This window comes from Bubalus kerabau, chromosome 8, assembly GCF_029407905.1.
Source record: "Bubalus kerabau isolate K-KA32 ecotype Philippines breed swamp buffalo chromosome 8, PCC_UOA_SB_1v2, whole genome shotgun sequence".
In the NCBI taxonomy this organism is placed as follows: domain Eukaryota; kingdom Metazoa; phylum Chordata; class Mammalia; order Artiodactyla; family Bovidae; genus Bubalus; species Bubalus kerabau.
In genome coordinates, this window is record NC_073631.1 from 67,035,247 (window position 1) to 67,059,128 (window position 23,882).

The 23,882-nt window shown below is 34.0% G+C and overlaps 1 protein-coding gene across 5 annotated transcripts in view; it reads left to right on the forward strand.

Moving 5' to 3' along the window:
* The window catches only part of NT5C3A (5'-nucleotidase, cytosolic IIIA), a 40,597-nt gene that overhangs the window by 14,887 nt on the left and 1,828 nt on the right, over positions 1-23,882 (forward strand). The window contains exons 1-8 of one of the 5 annotated variants that reach the window (XM_055590444.1): positions 4,904-4,926; positions 10,472-10,526; positions 16,337-16,435; positions 17,421-17,490; positions 18,475-18,521; positions 19,484-19,569; positions 22,160-22,249; positions 23,362-23,524. In XM_055590444.1, the coding sequence (XP_055446419.1) occupies positions 10,491-10,526; positions 16,337-16,435; positions 17,421-17,490; positions 18,475-18,521; positions 19,484-19,569; positions 22,160-22,249; positions 23,362-23,524 (591 nt within the window). In that variant the 5' untranslated portion in view covers positions 4,904-4,926; positions 10,472-10,490. Of the gene's footprint in view, positions 1-4,903; positions 4,927-6,387; positions 6,515-8,461; positions 9,391-10,471; positions 10,527-16,336; positions 16,436-17,420; positions 17,491-18,474; positions 18,522-19,483; positions 19,570-22,159; positions 22,250-23,361; positions 23,525-23,882 lie in introns of those variants that run through there. The other 4 variants (XM_055590442.1, XM_055590445.1, XM_055590443.1 and 1 more) reach the window with 4 other exon arrangements.

Consider the following 23,882-nt stretch of genomic DNA (forward strand, 5'->3'; position numbering starts at 1 on the left):
TTAGTTTGTTACTGGTTTATTATTTAAACTTTTATATGTTTATTCAAAGTGAAATTAGGTATGTTTTCTCTTTTTGTCTCTTTTTGAGAGACTTTTGTCTTAGAGTTTTATACTAGTTAGTTCAGAAAAGAAATTGGGATAGTTATTTCATGTGTTATAGTTTATCTGGCATGGAGCTATCTGTTAAAGTTTGAAAGAGCTCACAAATACAAAACTGACCTTCAACAAAGCTTTTTAAAGGCCACTTTCTACCAAACTTATTTTTATAAGTTCTAATAAGCAAGTGTTCCACTGTTGGTTTGGTTTGGTTTGTTAAAGTATAGCTGACTTATAATGTGTTAGTTTCTGGTGTACAGCAAGGTGATTCAGATATATTTTTATGATACCCTTTTTCAGATTCTTTTCTATTATAGTTAATTACAAGATACTGAATGTAGTTCCCTATACTATACAGTAGGACCTTGTTTATTTCATAAGCAGTGTATAAAATATGTACATTTTATACATAATATGGTATATATATAAAATATGTATATTTTATACATAATCCCAAACTTCTAATTTATCCCTTCTCCCACTCCTTTCCCTTTTGACAACCACAAGCTTGGTTTCTGTGTCATACATTTCATATTGAATGTAATATATGTTATCAAGAGGCTTCCCAGGTGGTGCAGTGGTAAAGAATTTGCCTGCCAACGCAGGAGATGCAGGTTTGATCCCTGGGCTGGGAAGATCCCCTGGAGAAGGAAAAAGCAACACACTCCAGTATTCTTGCCTGGAAAATTCCATGGACAGAGGAGCCTGTGGCCCTACAGTCCATGGCATGCAAAAGTCAGGCATGACTGAGCGACTGAGCACACATATGTTATCAAAACTTTTCTAAGTTATTTGGTTTGCTGTGTTATTACTATTCAAAGAAGTTTTCAAGGGGTTCTAGTTTATGTTTTCTTCTACTTGAAGAGAAGTTGCTCAGTCATGTCCAACTGTTTGCAACCCCATGGACTGTAGCCTACCAGGTTCCACCGTCCATGGGATTTTCCAGGCAAGAATACTGGAGTGGGTTGCCATTTTCTTCTACTTATAAACTTTCAAAAACTCAAGTTATCAACCACTGATATCATCCATTTAATTTTAAATAATTCTTTGTTATAAGTTATTAGTTTATAAACTTGAATCTCTTTCAATAATTTTCTTCATTGTTTTCTTACCTTATTATTTTTTGAGTGTGTTTAGCATAGCTAAAAGAAGGGATAGTAAGTCCAGTCTTTGTACTCTCCTTTTAGGTGTGCTGGATATAATACACCAATAATAAAAGCCATTAGTAGCATAACTGTTTCTTACCATTTTTAATATAACCCACACCAAACTAGTAATCCCAAGCAATACTGTTTCCTTTCAACATATAGAATACCAACTGTGTGATGTGGAAAGAGTCCAAAATTAAAACAAAAGTTTTTCTTGCTGTTACATTTCAGGCGCAGAAATTTAGACATAATAAACGGGAACATCAATTTCAGTGCTGAGCATCTTGAATGTTTACTACTATTAATAGTACAATTGAGAGGAGAGGAAGGAAGAAAGACTTCCTTCATTTATGGCATTGTCTTACACACAGTTTTCTTGAACTTGACCTACTTATTACAACATAATGTCATTTCCTCTAAAGGAGTTTACAGAATTTATTACTTTTTAAGTGAAAAAATAAAAAGATATAGACTATGTTCAAAAACTTCATTTGAGTTTCTGAAAATTAAGTTCCTCAATCCTAGATTGTTGCATAGAGTTTTTAAGAAATGCATTGAGACCAGACCCATGGGTTTTCCGCAGTTGGTGTATATGTGTGCGAATTCTTAAATGCAGCAATAAGCTGTGCTAACAGTCACCAAATAGGATATGTTTTTGAAATTACTTTAAATGAGAAAAAAACTTACAGGAAAATCTTTATTTACTGTTCATTTTCCCAGCATGTAATAGTTCATTATTTTCAGCTCTGTTTTTGCTCATTAAATATTTTAAGCCATATTCATATAAACATTTATATCATTTATTTCAGTTTTATTTTGACAGTCACCCTGTTGAAGTTAGTTGACTTGTTTTTTTCAGAGAAGTTTTGATAGAAGTCAGATACCTAGACAGGTGTTTTGCGTGTTTAAAAAAATGGTCTTGCTGTTTACATCATGCAACAATTATCAGGAACAAGTTTTGCAAGAGTCCTTATAGAGAGGATTACATCTCATCTATGAATTGTCTTCCTTATATGACTTTATTGCTTGGTTTGGAATAACTTCCTAGGGTGTCAGTCAAGTTCAGGTTGAAGTTTAAAAATACATTACATAGAGGAATGATAATTGGATTATGATTAACTTTAGTTAAGTCATAGGCTGGATTATTGAGAAATAACTGTATGCCACAGGTTTTATGTGGGATTATGAAGTGGTTTTTTTCATATAAACTGTTAATTAATGCACTACCTTTATTCTCTTTACTCCCTGACCAAATAATAAAAATAAAATCAATTAATAAGTTATTAAGATTTAAATGGATAGATTTTCTCTGGACTTTTTTTTTATTATTTCAAAACTTTTGATGGCAAAGTATGCAGTGATCATTTTTAGCTTTTCAAGTTAATTGAAAATTGACAACATCTAAACATTGTAACAAGTTATTCAGAAGTACAAATAAATACCCCTTTCTATAGTGATAAAGACAGCCAGTTGCAGTGTTACAAGGGGAGAAAAATCTGCCAAATATTTGACTCCTGCATGATTCTTTGCTCTTTGATATATCAGTTTCAGGTTTAGAGTTTCATTAGGAGTGCTATGAGTAATTACTGTTTCTATGACAGTGAATAAAGAAACTCCCAGGCAACAAGGCCCAGTCATTGTGTCCAGAGATGAAAGTCCACTGTGTGCTGTTAAAAGAGTCTGCCTTTATGACTTTATGACTTTTTCCTGGATCTGTTAAATCTCCTCTCAAAAAAAAAAAAAGATCCTAGAGCTATTTGAAACAAAATTCATTTTCTTTCATTCAGTATTTTGCGTCTATTCTTCTTCCTTTTTTCTGGCAAGTTTCAAAACATTGTTCTTATTGATACACATCTTTAGTCCTCTCATGTAAGTGTTATGCAGATATTATTTCCTAGAAACAGTGCTGATATAGTAAGAAAAAAAGTCTTCCAGCTCATCTATGTAAGTAATAAGTGGCTTCTCCCAGATCTTAGATTCCTTATCTATAATGAAAAGGGAAGTATTATCTTTCTGTTAGGGTTTTACTGATTAAATTACGCAGGCATACCTCATTTTACATATTGCATTTTTTACAAATTCAAGGTTTGTGGCAATTCTACATCAAGCAAGTCTGTTGGCACCATTTTCCCAACAGCATTTACTCACTTTGTGTCTCACATTTTGGTAATTCTTGCAGTGTTTCCAACTTTTTCATTGTTACTGTATCTGTTATGGTAGTCTGTAATCAGTGAACTTTGATGTTACTGTTGCAAAAAAATTCTGACTTGCTGGAGGCTCAGGTGATTAGCACTTTTTAGCAGTAAATTATTTTTAAATTAAGGTATATAAATTGTTTTTTTAGACATAGAGGGACACCTCACCAGACATACAATCCCATCTCCATGGCATATACTCACCTACTGGATGGAATTCAAAGGCAGACATTGTTTTCTACATACAGTCAGGAAACAATATTCATGTTTCGTCTCTTCTCTACTCTCCTTCGAGTAACAGGACAGAACACCAAAAGAGCCAAAGCCATCTATCCCTTAGAGACCAGAATACCCCTCTTGATAAGAAACTAGCCATCTTGGTTCTCATGATGTATTTTGTTTTGTTTTAGGGTCAACTGGCTGAATTCTCTGCTTTACAAATATTCTTCAAAATAATCCATCCATGTGATGTTGACTGGTTCTGATTTTTTTTTTAAACTTTCGTTTCTGATTATGGACATGATTGGGTCAACTACTATAACATTTTAATAAGCCATTTCCCCCCAAGGAACTCATTTATTTTATAAAGCTCAGAAAATAAAAATGGCCCTTTACTTCCATTACTGATACTGTCTTTTGTGTTCTACTTTAGATTTTCCTGTGCTTATTTAAAGATTTTCCCCCCAAAATTGGACTGTGGCTATCGATACTCTCACAACTCCTTTCACTCAATAATAGATCATGTATATCTCAGTTTATCTGTAAATATTGATCTCACAGAGCAGTACTGTGTATTGATTTACAGGCATGGATTCTGAAGTCACAGGAACCTGAGTCTGAATCCATTTCTGCCATTTGCCAGCTATGAGGATAATAGTAGCACACAGCCTCTCGGGTTATGAGATGAGATGAGGTGAGGTGAGGAATGTCAACTGCTTAAAAGTGTCTGGCACTCAGTAAACATACAGTAGATTGTAACTATTTATAGTAATCATCTTTGAGAACTGTATAATTTTTATGTGTATGCCACAATTTATTCACCTCACCTATTCACCTCCCTTGTATCAATAAACATTTAGATACTGGGCATTTAAGGTGTTTACAGTTTCCCAGTATTATAAAGCAACTCTGCCATATACATCCTTACAACTAAATCTTCATACACTGCCCTATTTCCTTAGGGTAAAGTCCTTAGGACATAAAGTTGGTCTGTTCAAAGGGAATGTGTATTTCTAAAGCTTTTAATAGTATTTCTAAATTCCCCTCCTAAAAGGTTGTGGAACTCCAACTCCACCATTTTTTGTTGTTTTCCTTGGAGATGAAGAAGGAAATGGCAACCCACTCCAGTATTCTTGCCTAGAAAATCCCATGGATGGAGGAGCCTGGTGGGCTACAGTCCATGGGGTCGCAAGGAGTCAGACACGACTAAGTGACTTCACTTCACTTTCCCTTTGGAGATGATGCATTTGGAGTGATCTTTTAAAAAGGTATCTTTAAAATTCTTGTCAGTGCTAAGCATTTTAATCTATTAAAGGACAGTTTAGTCAACACATTCATACACAGTACAGAGGTGTTTTCAAAATGGATCACCTAGCTGCCCTTAAGCCTCCATTGTTGTTGTTGAGCCGCTTAAGTGTCTGACTCCTGCAACCACCTGGATCCACCAGGGATCAAACCTGTGTCTCCTGCATTGACAGGTGGGTTCTCTACCACTGAGCCACCAGGGAAGTCCTGAGACTCCATTACTAGAATATAAAAGATTTTCCTCTAAGAGGAATATTATGTTGTCAATCTTCTCATCTTACTAAAATAAGATAGTAATGCCAAATTTTTAACATTTGGTAGATATCAAGTTTGGGTAATTTGTTAGTGGCCTTTTTTAAAAAACAACTTTTAAATTTTTTTGTATCATTTGTAGTACAGAGTGCTACTTCACAAAGTTTGATTACTGAAATGTTACGTTGGTTCAGTTTCCTTTGAGTATAGACGAGGAAAGGCTAGTATACAAACTTATTTACATGAGTGTAGCGTAGCCCTGTTCCTAATGATAAAGCTTCTCAGAGCCAGTAACATAACTTATCTATCAGGCCCTGCCACATGGTATTAGCATATTTAATCCTACGACTCAGGTTAAAAACAAGACTGATTTCTCTTTAAAGGTTAAAAATATTTATCTTCACAACGGTTTGCTTTCATTTCCAGTAGGAAAGGAGCTTTTTCAATTTTTTAACCATACAAATTAATTTTCATTCTGTTCAGATTTTTTAGTAGATCCGTGCATGGTCTTGTTGAAATTTACAGTGTAGGAAATATGAAGAAAAACATAAAAATCACTTTAAATCCCACTACCCTGCAATAAAGATTGTTAACAACTTACCACACTTTAATGCAGATACTCTTTTTCACATGTCTTACATGAGCTAATCGTTGTAAGACTGTAAAATACACATGACAGAGTTTACCCTTTTAACTGTTTTTAAGTGTACAGTTCAACGGCATTAAGTGTATTGACATTGTTATGAAACCCCCACCACCGCTGCCGTCCATCTCCAGACACTTTCCGTCTTCCAAATTGAAACTCTGTACCTGTTGAGCAATAGCTCCCCGCTCTCCCCTCCCCCAGCCCTGGCAAACAGGACCTGATCTTTTTCACTCTGTATTAAAATATAATATTCATACAGAGAAGTACACATACTACAAGTGCGCTGACAATTGAATCCCACGATGAGGAAGAGGGTGTTTTCAAGTCTTAAAACTACTGAGGTTCCTCTTTTCTTTGCAGAGCAAGTTGGCAGTGCTCTGATAGTACAGATTTACCTTCTCTTTCTTAACTGCCACATTATTTTATTTGATCCTGTTCTCTAGACTGACTGGTGACTAGTGCAGAGCTAGCAAGCCTGTCACCCAGAGCATAATAAAGCACTGTGTAGTAATGCGTCACAAGACTGATTTTGCATAGAGCATATTAGCCAAGGCTTCTGGGACCGCCCTCGGCTGCACCTTGTGCTATATTAGTACTCCTCAGACAGGAAGAATTTTCTTTTGCTGCTGTAGCTTGTCCGGTTACTTTACAGGGTAAGTGTCTACAGTTCATATAAACAGTGAGTTTCTCTTGTTGAACTACATCTGATTCTTAACTTGATTCTGTATCTTGTTGAAATTTTAGGCATTTAAAAATCCAAATTAAGTAAATTAAAATAGAACGATCCTGTGTAACACAAAACTTCTTTATAGTTTGCAAAGATGTGAATATGGAGAACTTTGCAGTGTCTTGTGTCTCAGAAATTCTAATTTGTAGGATCTAATTTTAAGAGCATCTTGTTTCACACGTTGATGTTAAGAAAAAGCCATGTACCCTCAGAAATCTCTTTTCAGGGGGAAGAAAAAATCTAATTTTGTTGTTCATTTAGTTGTTGTGTGACTCAGTTTTGCTGATAGCCACATGATTTGTGTACCTAGGATTAGGAACTTTTTATTATTGCTAATAATAAAGATAATTAATTTTTATTTTGTTTCTATAAGCTTTATCCAGGATATCATGGAATGCTTTATATTAGTTATGTTTTATAAATTGATAAAAGCTGGATTACTGTCTGTAAGGATTACAACATACTGTATGATGAAAATTAAGATTCAAACATATACATTACCATTGATTCAAACATATGTATTACTATAACAGCCTAGAATGTTGTGGTTAACTGAGATTTAAATAATTGAATTGCCTTATTTTTTATAGTTAGCTAATGCAGCAGACCACTTCTTAAAGGCAGTTTACTTGGTTTTTGTTGGCAGCCTGTATCCAAGCCCTGCATCTCCAGATATTGTTTACTACCTATGCTTTTGTTGTAGGACAAATTCAAGGACAGAGTAACTCAAGAGTTTTCTGAGGGTAATCAGTATAAATTATCTATTTTCCCTGTGCCTTGGTTTTCTTATCTTGAAAAACACCATTAGGTAGTAGGGCAGAGGCGGTGTGGAGGATAGATGAATAAACTCTAAGCTCTGAAATTGGGTATTTTCATAAGTATCTATAATATTCTGAGAAGCCACGTTTTGCTATATAAGAAAATTGGTATAAATTTCCAATTTTTAAATAGCTAAGCTTTGAAATCTGTTTTCTTCTACCTTCTTTTACTCTCCCACCTTTTGCTATTCAGTTTCATTTTTGTTTTATGTTTGTATCAAGAGACAGTTTCACTTTCCAGTTGGTACTTTTTATTGTTGCTATTTTTTTACTGCTGCCTTGAAAATCTAATTAGGGAGAATTCTTTAAATACCCCCCAAGAAACTGATTTTATAATGTTTTACAAATAATGAATTTATAGTTCAATTTTCCATGTGCTGATCACCCTAAGTGTCATTATTAAAAACCCAAGCTTAGGACAAGTGATGTATATTGCCAGAGATATGCAGTAAGATTTTTAGTACTATTGCTGATACCCTGTCATATTGTAGTAATACATACCTTTTCTTATATAAGTAGTATATAGTTTATCATTCAGAATTTCATTACTTTATTGTATAGTTTAAATGTTTCTGAAAGTAGCAAACTTAAAGCAGAAATCACAGCTTTTTAAGCTAATAATATCAATAAATTTTAATATTTTTTCACTTTCCTATAAGACAGTCAAGAGGGGCTTTAAAAGTATTCAATTTACATTCAGATACTTTAAAACTGTATAAAGGCAAGTCAAATTTTTCATTTGATATAGACATTTTCACTCGTTGATTTATAAATAACTTCAAGGGCTAAAGATACTCATCTCAGAATGAAATACCACAATACCTAAAACTTGTCAGTTCTCAAGTTTATGCTATTCAAGTGAAGTTCTTACCTCTCGCTTCAGTCTTTAGCCTTGTCCTACATATTCCTCGTAACGAACACTGTTACAGTAGAGACCTTAAACTCATAGCAAAAGAACACAAAGTAATTATTTTTCCAGTTTCCACATTTTCCAGTCCACATTTAAAGATTCCAAATACTTTGAAACTTCAGAACTTTCTTTGGAGTTCATAGTTCAAGGGTAATATTTTCTATTTTTGAACAAGTCTTCTGCACTCGATTTGTTTTTTTTCAGCAACTCTTCTCTTGAAGCATCTGCAACAGATGACTGCTGGCAAAGTAAGCCAGAACTTTATATACTGAGTATAGGTTTACAAGCCTATTGGTTTAAAAATACTCTGCCCTCATTTTCAGTGTCGTCCTTAGAATACTGCCAGAATGCTGACATTTATACCTTAGTCTGTACACTTCTGTAATGATAGTGATTTTTCTATTAGGACTGTAGTATCACTTGTGTGAGATTATCTTTGAATAAGGATAAGTTCTGGTCAGATTGCCATTGAGGACTAGGAAGAATGAAATATTGTCACTTGAAATTTTTGTAGTATCTAGTAAGCTATTTAGGTTTGCTTAGTCCTAAAGTTGGCCTTTATTTATTATCAGATCAAATTTCTGATCACCCTTTGTTTACATTTGTATTTTGTTTAAATAAAATTAATGAAGAGATCATGAGAAAGATGATTAACTCTTTTACCTACTAACACTGGCTTTTTTTTTCCCCCCTTTCCTTTTCTACTGAACATGAATGAAAGCTCCAAAAAGAGTCATAGTTGAGGATGGAGAGTGGAGAGGAACTGGGTCTGCTGGGCTACACATAACAAAAGATTTTAGATGCCCAGATAGTAAAATGTATTCTTCACTGCTTGAATTGTTTTGTTTTAGGTTTTTCAAATGTGTCAGAATACGTGATTTTTTTTTATATAAGCTTCACTTTGACTTTTTCACCTTCTCCTTCCTCTTTTTCAAGCTAATAAAATGGTTTTATTTAAATAGTGCCTTCTGAGAAATCTAGAAACCCTTTTCAGATATTAAACATTGAAGAAAAGCCATAAGCATTTCATAGTTTATATTTTGGATTCCATAAATGAAGAAACAGACTTGCCAGGTAATTTCAATGACAATATTTTTCACGTGTGAAAAAATGGAGGTATCCTACTATTTAAGTATTGTTTATCAATATTTAAGATATTTAAGATATCATCAATTATAAGATCATTTAAGATGCCATCAATTATAAGATCATCGACTTACTAGCAGCCCTTCTGAGAGGTGTGGGAAATACTTTTTCAGGAAAGATATTTCCCAGTTTTATGTACTTTAAATGGAATAGGAGGTGGGTTTTAGAATTTGAGAATTTTTTTTATATCTGCTACACATGTTTTAATTATAAAGAACATTCATCTAATGTTCAACTTCTGTTACCAGAGTCTAAGAAAAAGTCAGTTTTTCCTCTCAGCTAACTTACCCTTTTTAAGTAGTGCTTTCATTATAAAATTTTGCTTATCTAGAATAAAGTGAAAGTAGAGTCATTGAAGAGCAAAAATAAATAATCTTCCTTAAGATTTATACTGCAAAAATGAAACTTAGTATAATAAGATGTCTTATCCAAAACCCTTAAATGATCATTCAGTTAAACACTATCACTTACCTGTTTTGTGCCAGACACTATGCTAGATTCAAACACAAGTCAAATCTTAGTCACAGCATTTCACAAAATTAAAGATTTTAATATGAGAAAGTTGAAGAATAAATTTGACTTCCGTGGATTATGTTTCTCCTTACATTCTGTTTGTATATTTCTTCACTGATTCAGGATTAATAATGCATAATTTTCCCACAAACTTCGTCCTTACATGTAGAGCAGATGTTGATAAAGTACTCATGCAATACAACATTTTTTTCCAAATATATACTTCACTTTAATTCTTTATTCAAATCTTATTAAACCATATAAGTTCTTATAGGAGAGCTGCAAGTTCTCCATACAAAATTTTTAGCCCCAAAGTTTGTCAGATAGAGTAAAATCTTTGCTGAGCTTCTTAGGAAAGAAAAAAGCTGCCTTCAATAACTTAGTATTGCTGTCAAACCAAAAGTGTATTAACGTACAGGAAGAGCCTGAAATGTATGTGTGTCACATGTACCTTTTTTCTCTCTCTTTTACTGTGACATCACCTGGGAAAATCCAGAAGATTGGATAATCAAGAAATGCTTAATCAAGATTCTGCTGTACATGTGAAAATGGTGGGTATTTGAATATTTCCAGTTCCATTTATTAATGGTGAATCTGCACCACTTTTACCTCTGTCTTTAACCAGATAATTAATTATGGGACTATAACTTTACACAGATCTTTCTTCACAATGTTAGACACACAACAGAATTTCAAATACTTGTTGAATTGAATTTCCTTGGAATTTTTTTTTGCTTGAAATATAATGTGCACTAAAATGTTTTTCAGCAGATAAAATGATTACCCCATTTCTTTTTGTGCTAAATTTTCCTTGCTCAGTAACAGCACAGTTATATCATACAACATGAGATCTTTCATCTTAGGCCTCTGAGTTAAAATTTTAACTAATTTAACTAAGCATTTAACTAATTTTTTAAAACTTTTTGAACAGCAGTAGCTTTCATTGCATTATAGACATTAGGATGAGGTAGGGAAAATACAGGCTTTGGCTTCAGAACTGGCTTCAAATCTTAACTCAGTCCTTATTAGCTGTGACACCCTTGAATGCAGGCAACCATTTCACCTTTAAGAAATACGCATGAAACCACCAGCCTCCTGTTGTCCTTATTCATATCTTTTCCCAGCTTTATTAAGATGTAATTAACCAATAAAATTATAAGATATTTAAAGTGTCCAATGTGAATATTTGATATGCGTATACATTGTGAAAGTTTACCCCCTTTAGTTACAATATCCATGACTTCACAAACCTACCTTTTTTTTTTTGGAGAATATTTGAGTTACACCTTTGGGGTAAATTTCAATTATATAATAATAATCACCATGTTATACATTATATCCTCAGACCTTATTTATCTTATAATTAACATGTCCTTATACATATTTAATGAAAAAGTATATATAAAGTACTTAAAAGCACACGGTAAGCACTCAGTGAATGTTAATCTCCTATATTATGTTAGTGTTTTATGTAAGTAGGATTTATTTGTAAATGTGGGGGAAATTATGTCTATCCTTATTCAGTCACAAAATTTTAAAAATCACTGTTTCTTTCTCTCTTTTAAAGAGGACAGCTGCCCCATGATCTCTTTCTTATTTTCTCTTTCTGTTCTTTTTGTTCTTCCTTTTCTCTATTTTTTCATGCTTTTTCTTTCTAATTTTCTTTTTCTGGTTTGAACCTATAAACCAGAACTTAGCATGCAAGCAGCTTTGTGTCAACATTAGTAAATCTCTTGTTTCATTTAACTTTCCTCATCCAATGTGTGATGGGAGGTTAAAATTTATTCAGAGTGCTGATTAAGCTTGTCAGCAGTGTACTTAGAGCTCTTAGGATGAAGCATATGAAATTGCTGGTTCTTTAATACATGAAATAACAGTCTAATGTTGGCAGTTTTATATAGTTCAGTCTAATACTTGAACATGATTGGCATTTGATTTATTGATACTGAGCATATATATCTCTGAATTAAGTCAGTCTAAACTCATTTTCTTGCTTGAGTTGATTTTTTTTTATGAAAATGAATACAAGTGATATAAAAAATCCTAATTTGTTGTTACCAGGATCCTAGGACCTTCTACCATGTGTCTCCTTTAGAAGCAAGTTGCAGTGTAATTGGGGCTTCCCTGGTAGCTCAGCTGGTAAAGAATCCACCTGCAATGCAGGAGACCCCAGTTCGATTCCTGGGTCAGGAAGATCCCCTGGAGGAGGGCATGGCAGCCTACTCCAGTATTCTTGCCTGGAGAGTCCCCATGGACAGAGGAGCTTGGCGGGCTACAGTCCATGGGGTCGCAGAGTGGAACACAACTGAGAGGCTAAGCACAGCACAGCAATGTAGGTAACTTACAAAAGCACTGTGGAAGGAAAACAAGCCTTTTGAGATGATAGATGTTTAAATAATTTTTATTATAGTCTGGATTTATATAATTTTTACCTTTGGTGTGCTCTTCTAAAAAATTGATAACATCTTTTTAAGTTGCCAGCTGTACCCTCAAGTTCTAGAAAAACAGAGCTATTTATCCTTTTCCCACATTAGACCCTGTACACCTCCCCAGTCTCAGCACACCCAAATCCTGCTTCTCTCCAGAAGCCCAGCTCCATGGGTCTCCCTCCTTTGACCCCAGCAGAAGTAACCTTAGTTTCTTCTTTTTCTCTTGTATTGTATATGGACATCTTGACAATGTTTTTATTATTTGGATTATTTGTATTACAATCCATGTTAGAGAAGATGAATTTGAGTATAAGATGTATATCTTACTCAAATTTCTGTATCTCTTACAGGGTTGCTTAACAGAGTGCCTTACACTTAATGACTATATGGTAAATGAAGGAAAGAATTTGGCCTACACTACTTTAATGTGGAGACAGGCCAGATATGTGGTAGGCAGGAGAGATGGCTATCAGTCAAATTTTGCAGTGCTTAATCTTCAAAATAAAGCAAGAATCATCTAGGTGCATGAGTGAATAAATGTACCAGTCTGCATAGGTGGTTTTAAAAATCTATACTTTTTATGCCATCACACAAAAATTGTATTGCCCACTCCTTTGTACCCGTAATAAAGACTTCTGTTTGTACCATATTTGACCATTGGAAAACAAAGGAAAAATATTTTCATTGAGAGCTTCAGACAGAGATTAAGTAATTCAAACTCATTTTTATGTGAGCTATGTTTAGAAATACACAGGTAGACATCATTAGGACAGTTTTGTGACTACTGGGCCGTATATTGTCTCAGTGTAGCCACGAGATAGTATCAAATAATCACATTATTTGTTCACAATACTGTGAACAAAACTGTGTAACTTCGATATCAATTTCTTTAGAAATCATACCTTCTGAATATGGAAGTAGACTAATAATTAGGAGTTCATTTCATCTGTACAAGTACAGTATATTTAAGATTAGCCAGAATAAGTGTATTTTAGGTTTTCCTTAGTTATCTTTAGCATTGATTCAGCTTAGGCTCTCATCAGCCAGAATACCCTGATTCTTGTCAGGAAAGCTTTGCTCCTTCCCCAGCATTTTACATTATGACCTTATAAAATGAATTTGTTTTCTTTTGCTCATAAATGATGGAAATTTTTAGTCCCTTATTTATTTTTCATAGCATTGTATTATAATCAAACTGGGAAGTTTTCAAACAATTTAAAATAATTTGCCCTTCAAATTTCAAGTATCATTATTTTATGTACCACGAAACAGGTGGGTGTATTGTGTCCAAGAGGACTATGAGGGAGGAATTTGAGGGGGTAACAGAAGTATGTGACATGTGATGAAGTGCATACTCCTGTAGTCTGCTTCATAGTGTTCTGATATTCTGATATTCATTGATACATTTCATACAGTAAATTCTATTTCTTAGGCTGTATTCTAAAATATTTGAGTAAAATGTCTAAATGTCTAACATCTCAAGTTTTTGAGAAGTATTCATCATATATTTCAGTAATATATGTGTACTGTGAAAAGGGGAGATATGGTGTTTTACTGTATAATCCAAGGCAAATATAATTTTTATATTTCTTACACCTGTGTCCTCCGCCCTCTTGTGTTCTCTGGAAACAGTAGCTGCCCTTTCATCTGTCTTCACCACTCTTATTTCACTGTGGTACTGTTTGGGTATTCACTACTCATTTATCTGAAAATGAATGGTTTTATGTTGTGCAGAAGCAGGAATATGAACTCCTCTAGCCACTAGTTCTCTTTATTTTCACTGTAAAATAAACCAATCTAATAGTTGATAGCCTAGCAGAAACCAGCCTAATTAGAAGTCCTGTTTAAATATGGGTTTTTAAAATCAAATGTATTGTAGGATGTGATTTGCTTGAGGCAGGACATCTTCCTTAGTATGGACACACTGAAACAAAATTTCTCATTTTTTTGGTGAAAATAGAGTAAGTGACATATGCCCTCTGTTGCTTTCAGTAATGGGTTAGTTATTAAATAAAGCATATGCTGTTTATTATGCATCTTCCAGTTAAGGCAGATGTAAGAGCAGAATTTGATTAGGGGATCAATTTACTCGCTAAGGTATTTGTAAGGGAGCATCAGAAGTGACAGCACTAATTCCTAAAATTCAACAGGAAAAGAGTATGAGTATCATATCCCTAGTTTCTTACGTCTGATACAAAGTAGACACATGGTAAGTATTTATAAAACGAATGGGTGTTAATGAATGAAAAAAAAGGAATATAGAAGCAAGTGCCTATTGATTTTTCTCATGTTTAAAAAAATCACAATAAAATACGTAGTGATTTATTTCAGTTCAGTTCAGTCGCTCAGTTGTGTCCGACTCTTTACAACCCCATGGACTGCAGCACACCAGGCTTCCCTGTCCATCACCAACTCCCGGAGCTTGCTCAGACTTATGTTCATTGAGTCGGTGATGCCATCTAACCATTTCATCCTCTATCGTCCCCTTCTCCTCCTGCCTTCAATCTTTCCCAGGATCAGGGTCTCTTCCAAGGAGTCAGTTTTTCACATCAGGTGGCCAAAATTTTGGAGTTTCAGCTTCAGCAGCAGTCCTTCCAATGAATATTCAGGACAGATTTCCTTTAGGATTGACTGGTTTGATCTCCTTGCATTTATTTAGATGATTTAAATAACCTCTATTCTTTTGAAACACTTTAAAGTCCATTTAAGTTAAAAGGATCACTGTATGAAGGTTAATTGTATTGCAGGTTACCCTCCTACCCTATTTAAATATGACTTTTTGAAATTAAGTGTATTATAAATTCAGGTCTTTCATTCATGAAGACAAATTTAATGTTCTTACTTCCGTTTCCTGTCTACTTCTGTATTCATCCTCCAATCTCAGGAAGACATGTTAACTTTTTTCTGATTTTCTGATTTTGTCCATTATGTAGGGACAGCTTGGAACCTAACAGATTTACCTGGTCAGATTCTCTTATAGCCGAGATACAAGGCCTGGGGAATTTTTCATAACTGTGTCCATAACACACATGGAATATGTTAATATTGGAGATAGCACACATATAATAAAGAATATAAAATAAAGTTTACTGGATACAAGCCACTGTAGAATCTTAATTTGAGGTTCAGTTATTGTCTTTTTGTACTTGGAGCTGACTATTAAATGATTCGTAGTTTCCTCCCCCGAGTCTTCTTGTGCTAATTTTACTCTGATCAGTTTCATTCTCTCTGTGACATGGTAGAAAAAATAAGCTATTTACATAATGTTAAACTGTTGAGCAAAACTAAAGCCTGCATAAACCAGCCTAAGTAGCAGCCTCAGCCCAGGTGGTCTAATATTTAGTAGTAATCTTAATTTGGAATAAATCCATTATAAAATTTATGTCAATAACAATGAAGTTTGTGGGGGTATAGTATAATAAAGGAGTAAAGATCTTGAAGCAGCCTTTCAAATTAAATGCATTGATATTAATTTCAGAAAGCCAGATGCAAAAGTGTATAATGTGAATGAGATAAACTATGTGCATATACATGCATGTTGCAATCATAGAAATGAAATTAATGGAAAACATTAAAATGCTTACTTGTTTAGCTTTGGGCAGTAGAATTCCAAGCAATTTTTCTTTTTTATACTTCTGTTTTTTTCTGTTGTGAACATGCATGACTTTTATAATTAGAAAAATTGCATTTTCTGATAATGTATTTCAAATGTAGTTTTGTCTTAATCTTCTAGATAGAAATAACTGATGTGCTTTAAAATGTTTTGGCTAGATAAATGGCAATTTGTTATGGTGGTTTGCTTTTTTTAAAATAATGCCTCAACAGTTTTACATCTTTAAATAATATAAGCTTTTTATATTACTTTGTTTGGCATCAAAGAAACCTGGGGAAAAATAAATTAAAAATAGTTAATTCATTTATTTGATTATTAGATGCCGGAAATCCAGAAAAATTCAGTTCACATCAAGAACCCTACAAGAGTAGAAGAAATTATCTGTGGTCTTATCAAAGGAGGAGCTGCTAAACTTCAGGTGAATCATTATCAAAAAGCCTTTAGCATTAAACCTCTATTTTTCATTTTCAAGCAGACTCATTGATTTTATGTCTTGCTACAATCTGAATAAAGAAAGCTTAGATAGACAAGCTTTCCCTGTCCTTTTGGAATGTAAAATCTAAGACATGTATCTGGAATTGGTCTAAAATATGCAGAATACTCCGCTGGAAACAACAAAAGTTAATAACCTTGAAATAATTTTAGCTTTTCTTTAATATTAAGTGCTCAGCTAACTAGTACTATGCATTAAGTATTAAACCATCTTAAGTAAATTGATTAACTATGATTAATAATCTTTAAAATGTGGACAGTTTCAAAGTGTTCTTTTAATATAATAAATCATAGTAGTCAAAGTAATGTGTAACTATTAGGAGATAGCTAATTTTTCTAATTCTTTTTTTAAAGGAATGTTTTACATGTAAGTTAAATAATCTGGATATTCACTAAAAACGTATTCCCTTTTTAAACATTTCTGAAAAAAATATTTAGCCCAGTCTCCTAAGTTTCAAGAGCTGGTAAACTATTGCTGTGTCTCATTCATTCATTCATTGGTTTAGTTTATTTAAATAGACAAATCAAGAACGCACAGTTTCAATAACTAGAAGCATGGCATAGTTTATTTCCACTGCACTTCTGTACAGTGACCAAGGAGGTTGAAATTGTGCAATGTTTTATTGCTATCGGAAATAGTAACCGTATTGCCTGCAGTTTCAAATTCCTATACTGATTAGTCAGATTTTATTTGGGACTGTGCTGGGGTACTTAAGGTTCACCCTGTAGTTAAGGAAATTCTCAAGACTTGACATATGAACTCCTTTAGAAAACTCAGTGTAGACAGAATAGCCTCCAGTGGAGGGCAGGAACAGACACTCTAGAGGAGTCTCATTCTTCTAGAAAATGTGCATTAAGTGTCTGGCCTTGGTGGCTGTGATTTCATAATGCCTTTTCCCCTTTTCTTATAGATAATAACAGACTTTGATATGACACTGAGTCGATTTTCCTACAAAGGAAAAAGATGCCCATCATGTCATAGTAAGTGTGGCATTCATAAATAGATTCACAAAAGTAATCATTAAGTTCCTTGTTTAACCTGTGATATCTGAGATTGCTTGTGATTTTTTCTTCTTTATGGACATTGAAAGTGAGAGGGGCCTTCTTTTTTTATTATATTTTGAGGATTTGTTTTCCCCATGTTACATAAATGGCTGTTTTCCTGTACAGTTTTGGTTGCAAGAGGAATGAAGACTTCTGAAATTTTCTCTCCAAATGTGGTCTATTTATTCAGGAAATATTTAAATGAATTTAAACTTTGAAATAGCCTAAAGAAACAGATTTATCAAATACTTTGTGTTTTCTAGGAATGTTATTAAATTTTTGTGTCATTGATAAATTAAGTAAAAGAGTGAGTTACTAAATAAATAGGAACTTAAAATGTGTTGCTGGAATAATATACCTTTTTTGTTTTCCAAACTTGGAAGTGAATTTTTAAAATAATACTCCTCAACCTGACAACCAGAGATATTAGCCTTCTCTTACTTACTGTTGGAACGTGTAATTTGAGAAATCATTGGTAAATTTATTTTAAAAACCACTAAAAATTACACCCTTTGGCCCAATAATTTTTCTCTGGAAAATTTCTAACTAAGTAATCCCAAATGTCGGGAAAAAGCTTTAGATCTAAGCTTTAGATTTTAAAATCATTAGATTTTCTGGGAATGCCATGTGGATTATAACACTAAGACCAGAAGTTGTAATGATCATGCTTCTTGACCGAGCATTTAACAATAGTAAGTTATTTATATTACTGGTAGCATCAATCAGAGTATTTCTTTTCTTATCTTTTAATTGAAGTACAGTTGATTTACAGTGTTATGTTAATTTCTCCTCCACAGCAAAGTACTCAGTTATACACATATATATATTCTTTTTAGTATTATTTTCCATTATGGTTTATCCCTGGATATTGCATATAGTTCAGAGTATTTTTTTAATGCCTAGTTTGCTTTCTTTCTTTAGATGTCATTGACAACTGTAAGCTAATCACAGATGAATGTCGAAAAAAGGTAAAGACTAACTGTAATCCAGGGTTACTCAAAGACGTCATTACCTTTTTGCTGAGAATTTTTTCAGGTTCATGCACACAAACAAGAATAGATGCAAAAGTTCTTATAGCCATATCTGGCACAGAGTAAACACTCAATAGATCTTAGGCTTATTGTATGGATTATATGCTCCCAACTTATTTTAACAAAAATAAGTAATAATAACTTTTTAACAATATAACTTTCATGAGAAACTTTTAAACTGATTACCAAAATAGTCTGATGTCCTTACATTACTGGAGAATTAAAACAAAAATATTGGGATGGAAATTCCCTGGTGGTCCAATGGTTAGGATTCTGTGCTTCCAATGGAAGGAGCACAGGTTTAGTCCCTGGTCGGGGAACTAAGATCCACAAGCCTTGCAAGCAAAAAAAGAAAAAAGTACTGTGGTTTTTTATGTATTTTGTTCCCTTAAATTGATAGGAAACTGCCTCAGTTCTCTGTTTTCCTTGAGTAGGTTTCTACCTATGTCTATTTTAACAAGTAAGACTCCAAATATGAATCAAATTTAATACCTTCATAGGAGAACAAAATATTTTTTTGTAGTGATAATTTGATTATTTCAGGTTACTGAATTACTGACCTGAAAGTAAGGTAACTTCTTGTAGATATGTTTGAAAGCAAAAGTGAAGTTGCTCAGTCATGTGTGACTCTTTGCAACCCCATGGACTGCAGCGTACCACGCTCCTCTGTCCATGGGATTTTCCAGGCAAGAGTACTGGAGTGGGTTGCCATTCAGTTACATGTAAACTAAGATCAACAGAGATCACTTCAGTGGATATATGCATTGGCTAGGCATGATCTTCACCATATAAAGCAGTGTGCGGAAAACATTTGTTTACATTGTTTTGTTTTCTATTAGACTAAGCAGCTTAATGACAACTCTGTAATCTTAATGATTAAATTATTTACTTATTTCTAGTTACTGCAACTAAAGGAAAAATATTATGCTATTGAAGTTGATCCTGTTCTTACTATAGAAGAGAAGTACCCTTATATAGTAGAATGGTAAGTGTGCATTAGGTGATGGGAGGGTTAAAAATATAAAATAACATTACAGTTACAACTGATGGTTTATTTTTCCCCTGTACTGTACATAAATAGATTCATAAATTAGCCAGTGAGTTAGAGCAGTGATTAAATATGACAGCATGAACTCTGATTCTCTAATCACTGCAGCAATCTAGAATTTGTTTTAAGATGAAGATCAGTGGGAATAAATTTAAAGTCATACCCTCAAGCCTTAAATTAAAAACAATTTTTTTTTAAGTATATGTGGCTGAATGTGCAAAGAAAAAGAATTAGGATTTAAGTTAACTCTGAACTCAGTTGGGGCCAGCAGATGACATAGTTACTGAGAAATGTGCCTCTGATGTTGGTCGTATTAATTGAAATTGCAGCATTCCAAGCAAATCACAGCGAAAGCATTGTGTTGAGTCCGGGGAGAATGCTATTAAAAGAAATGTTGACAAACTTAGTCTGTGTCATAGGAGTCCACTAAAATAATCACAGGAATTAAAGCCACCCCATTTGAGGAAGATTTCAAGGAATAGAGATGATGCTTTGATTTGAGAGGCAACAACTTATGGTTTTAGAGTCTTAAGAGAACAGGAATGATGTTACTGGTCTTCATAATCCCGTTACCTAACCTGAATACCTTGCACACTTAATCAGTGTCTATGGTATGAAGCACTGAAAAGAGATTAGACTTACTTTACTTACCTGTCCATAAAAGGAATTGAATCTAGACTTGGAAGGCTTATACCAACTTATTTCAACATGATGAAAGAAAGGACTGTTCCGCAATTAGACTTTTCTAGCAATGGTATAAGCTTCCTTGGGAGAATGAGCTCACTAAAAAGATGGGAGCTGATGCAGAGAAGAAGGTCACCTAGGAATATTATAGATGGATTTTTAGATATCAGCTAGAGAGCTTCTGAAGGCTTATTACACTGAGATGCTGTAATTATAGGTGGTTTTATGTAATTACAGAGCACCTATATATAAAACTTTCCATAGCAAGAATTTTCTCTTTCTCACTAGGCAATTTAGGCTACTCATGAAAATTTAGATTACAAACAGGTGGGAAAAAATGACTTTGCTATTCATTCTTACTGCCGTCAGAGAAGTGATTATGCCTTCCTAGCTTCAATTCAGTTCTTCTCTGTAGACTAAAGAAAGATTTACAACTAGTATCCTTTCATTATCTAATAACATATTAAAACTAAACCAGAGTTTGAGAACTGGGAAATATGATAAGAACATGCGTATCACATTTTGAGACACATGGGGTATACGTTCATTAGTGATGAACTTAAATCTCTAAAATTTAAATTCAAAATTACAATGAATGAAGTACTTATTTTCTCATGCAGAAGAACATTTCTAATAAAGATAATAGTCTTCAGTTCAGTTCAGTCGCTCAGTTGTGTCCGACTCTTTGCAACCCCATGAACCGCAGCACGCCAGGCCTCCCTGTCCATCACCAACTCCCGGAGTTTACCCAAACTCTTGTCCGTTGAGTTGGTGATGCCATTCAGCCATCTCATCCTCTGTCGTCCCCTTCTCCTGCCCTCAACCCTTCCCAGCATCAGGATATTTTCAGATGAATCAGCTCTTCGCATCAGGTGGCCAAAGTAATGGAGTTTCAGCTTCAACATCAGTCCTTCCAATGAACACCCAGGACTGATCTCCTTTAGGATGGACTGGTTGGATCTCCTTGCAGTCCAAGGGACTCTCAAGAGTCTTCTCCAACACCACAGTTCAAAAGCATCAATTCTTCGGTGCTCAGCTTTCCTTATAGTCCAACTCTCACATCCATACATGACCACTGGAAAAACCACAGCCTTGACTAGATGGACCTTTGTTGACAAAGTAATATCTCTGCTTTTTAATATGCTGTCTAGGTTGGTCAAAACTTTCCTTCCAAGGAGTAAGTGTCTTTTAATTTCATGGCTGCAATCACCATCTGCAGTGATTTTGGAGCCCCCAAAAATAAAGTCAGCCACCGTTTCCCCATCTATTTGCCATGAAGTGATGGGACCGGATGCCATGATGTTAGTTTTCTGACTGTTGAGCTTTAAGCCAACTTTTTCACTCTTTTCTTTCACTTTCATCAAGAGGCTCTTTAGTTCTTCACTTTCTGCTATAAGGGTGGTATCATCTGCATATCTGTGGTTACTGATATTTCTCCCGGCAATCTTGATTCCAACTTGTGCTTCTTCCAGTCCAGCGCTTCTCATGATGTACTCTGCATATAAGTTAAATAAGCAGAGTGACAATATACAGCCTTGACGTACTCCTTTTCCTATTTGGAACCAGTCTGTTGTTCCATGTCCAGTTCTAACTGTTGCTTCCTGACCTGCATATAGGTTTCTCAAGAGGCAGGTCAGGTGGTCTGGTATTCCCATCTCTTTCAGAATTTTCCACAGTTTATTGTGATCCACACAGTCAAAGGCTTTGGCATAGTCAATAAAGCAGAAATAGATGTTTTTCTGGAACTCTCTTGCTTTTTCGATGATCCAATAATAGTCTTACTTTGCTTTAACTGATATTCTCCTTTTCTTTGATAATTTGACATTCTCTTTATACTTTCCAGGTATACTAAATCACATAGTTTGCTTGTTGAACAGGCTTTACCAAAAGCCAAACTTAAAGAAATTGTGGAAGAATCTGACATTATGCTCAAGTAAGTTTCTCAGATGTTTTGTTGTTAATTGTCTACAGACTTGAACTACTGTCATATATTCACATGTGTTTTTTAATTAAGGTAATCTATAGCAATGTTATGTATAAAAACATATCCAAAATATGCCACTTGGTGAGATAAAGAATTTAGAATAACAGATAATTTCAAGACTAAAAATTTATGAAACCAAGATCATTTTGAAATATTTTATCAAAATACTTTTGAAAGACATGATTATGAAAGGAGAGTTTATAAATCAACTTGAAAAGGATTTTAAACTTATAATTGTTTCTGTTACATGATCTGTTTTCTGAATTCTCAGACTCCCTTGAAAACTGCTATTTCCAGGAAGGGTGAATATGTTTTAGCAGATAATAAAAACATTTGTAATCATGAATTATGTAAACATTTTTAAGTTAATTTCAATACTCTTGACCACCTCTTAAATTTTTCAACTCGATAGGCAAATATGATGATCCTTTTTTTTTTTTTTGATGATACTACATTTTAAGGTGATCTGCTTCTAAGGAGGAAAGCATTAAATTGTCATAAAGAGTGTGAGGATGGCTAGTAAGTATTCCTTTGTAGGCAGCTTAATTCTATAGTCCATTAAGAGTGAAATAAGTTTTGATTTTAAGATCAAGACATTACCTGTAGCTGCCAGATCTTAGGTAAGAGAGATGCCAGATGTAAAGAGAATACAGCTGAGTTCCTGCAGCTCTGCTTTTCCTATGATAGGGAATAGATGAACAAGATGGCAAGCAGGAGCTCTTCTAGCTCACCATTTGTGGGTTTTTCAAGGTGTGGTTCATCTATTTGCTGTTAAATGGTATACATAGTGAACTGTAGATTTATGTCCATATTCCAAGTAAGTCTAAAATCATCTAATTTGTACTTAGAATTTATTGAAAGTAGGATAAAAAGTTAACCAGATTGAAAAACTTGTATTAGTATCATCATAGACATCAATAACAGCCCTCTTGGGTAGTATTTTGAAATGAGAATATAAATGAGCCATGGAACCAAGTATAACTATTTCACTTTTTTAACATCTAGGTGAAAAGGAGATATATCTTGCTTTTTAACACTCAATTCCCACCTCCATCTTACAGGGAAGGATATGAGAATTTCTTTGATAAGCTGCAACAATACGGTATTCCTGTGTTCATATTTTCGGCTGGTATCGGTGATGTGCTGGAGGAAGTTATCCGTCAAGCTGGTGTATATTACCCAAATGTCAAAGTAGTGTCCAACTTCATGGATTTTGATGACAATGTAAGAAAATCAAATCATTCTTATAATTTTAATATCAGAAAATATTTTAATCATGTAAATACATTTTAATTTACTCTTTAGTGTATTATATATTTGTTAAATTAGGCCAACTTGGTGGGCCTTCTATGGGACTTATATCTCCACGGGTATGTCTGTGTCTGTGTTTTAAAAGTAATATATCCTTCTTAAACTTTGTTCCTGAAGCTGCAATCTAGTAAGTAGTAAAACTTCTTTAAATTTAATGCAGCAATTCTGAACATTTAACGTCTATAGATAGAGAAAAAGTGAATTAGAACTGATGATATTGAATGAGTTCTAAGAAAGACAATATATTATGATAAACCTAAAATGAAACCGT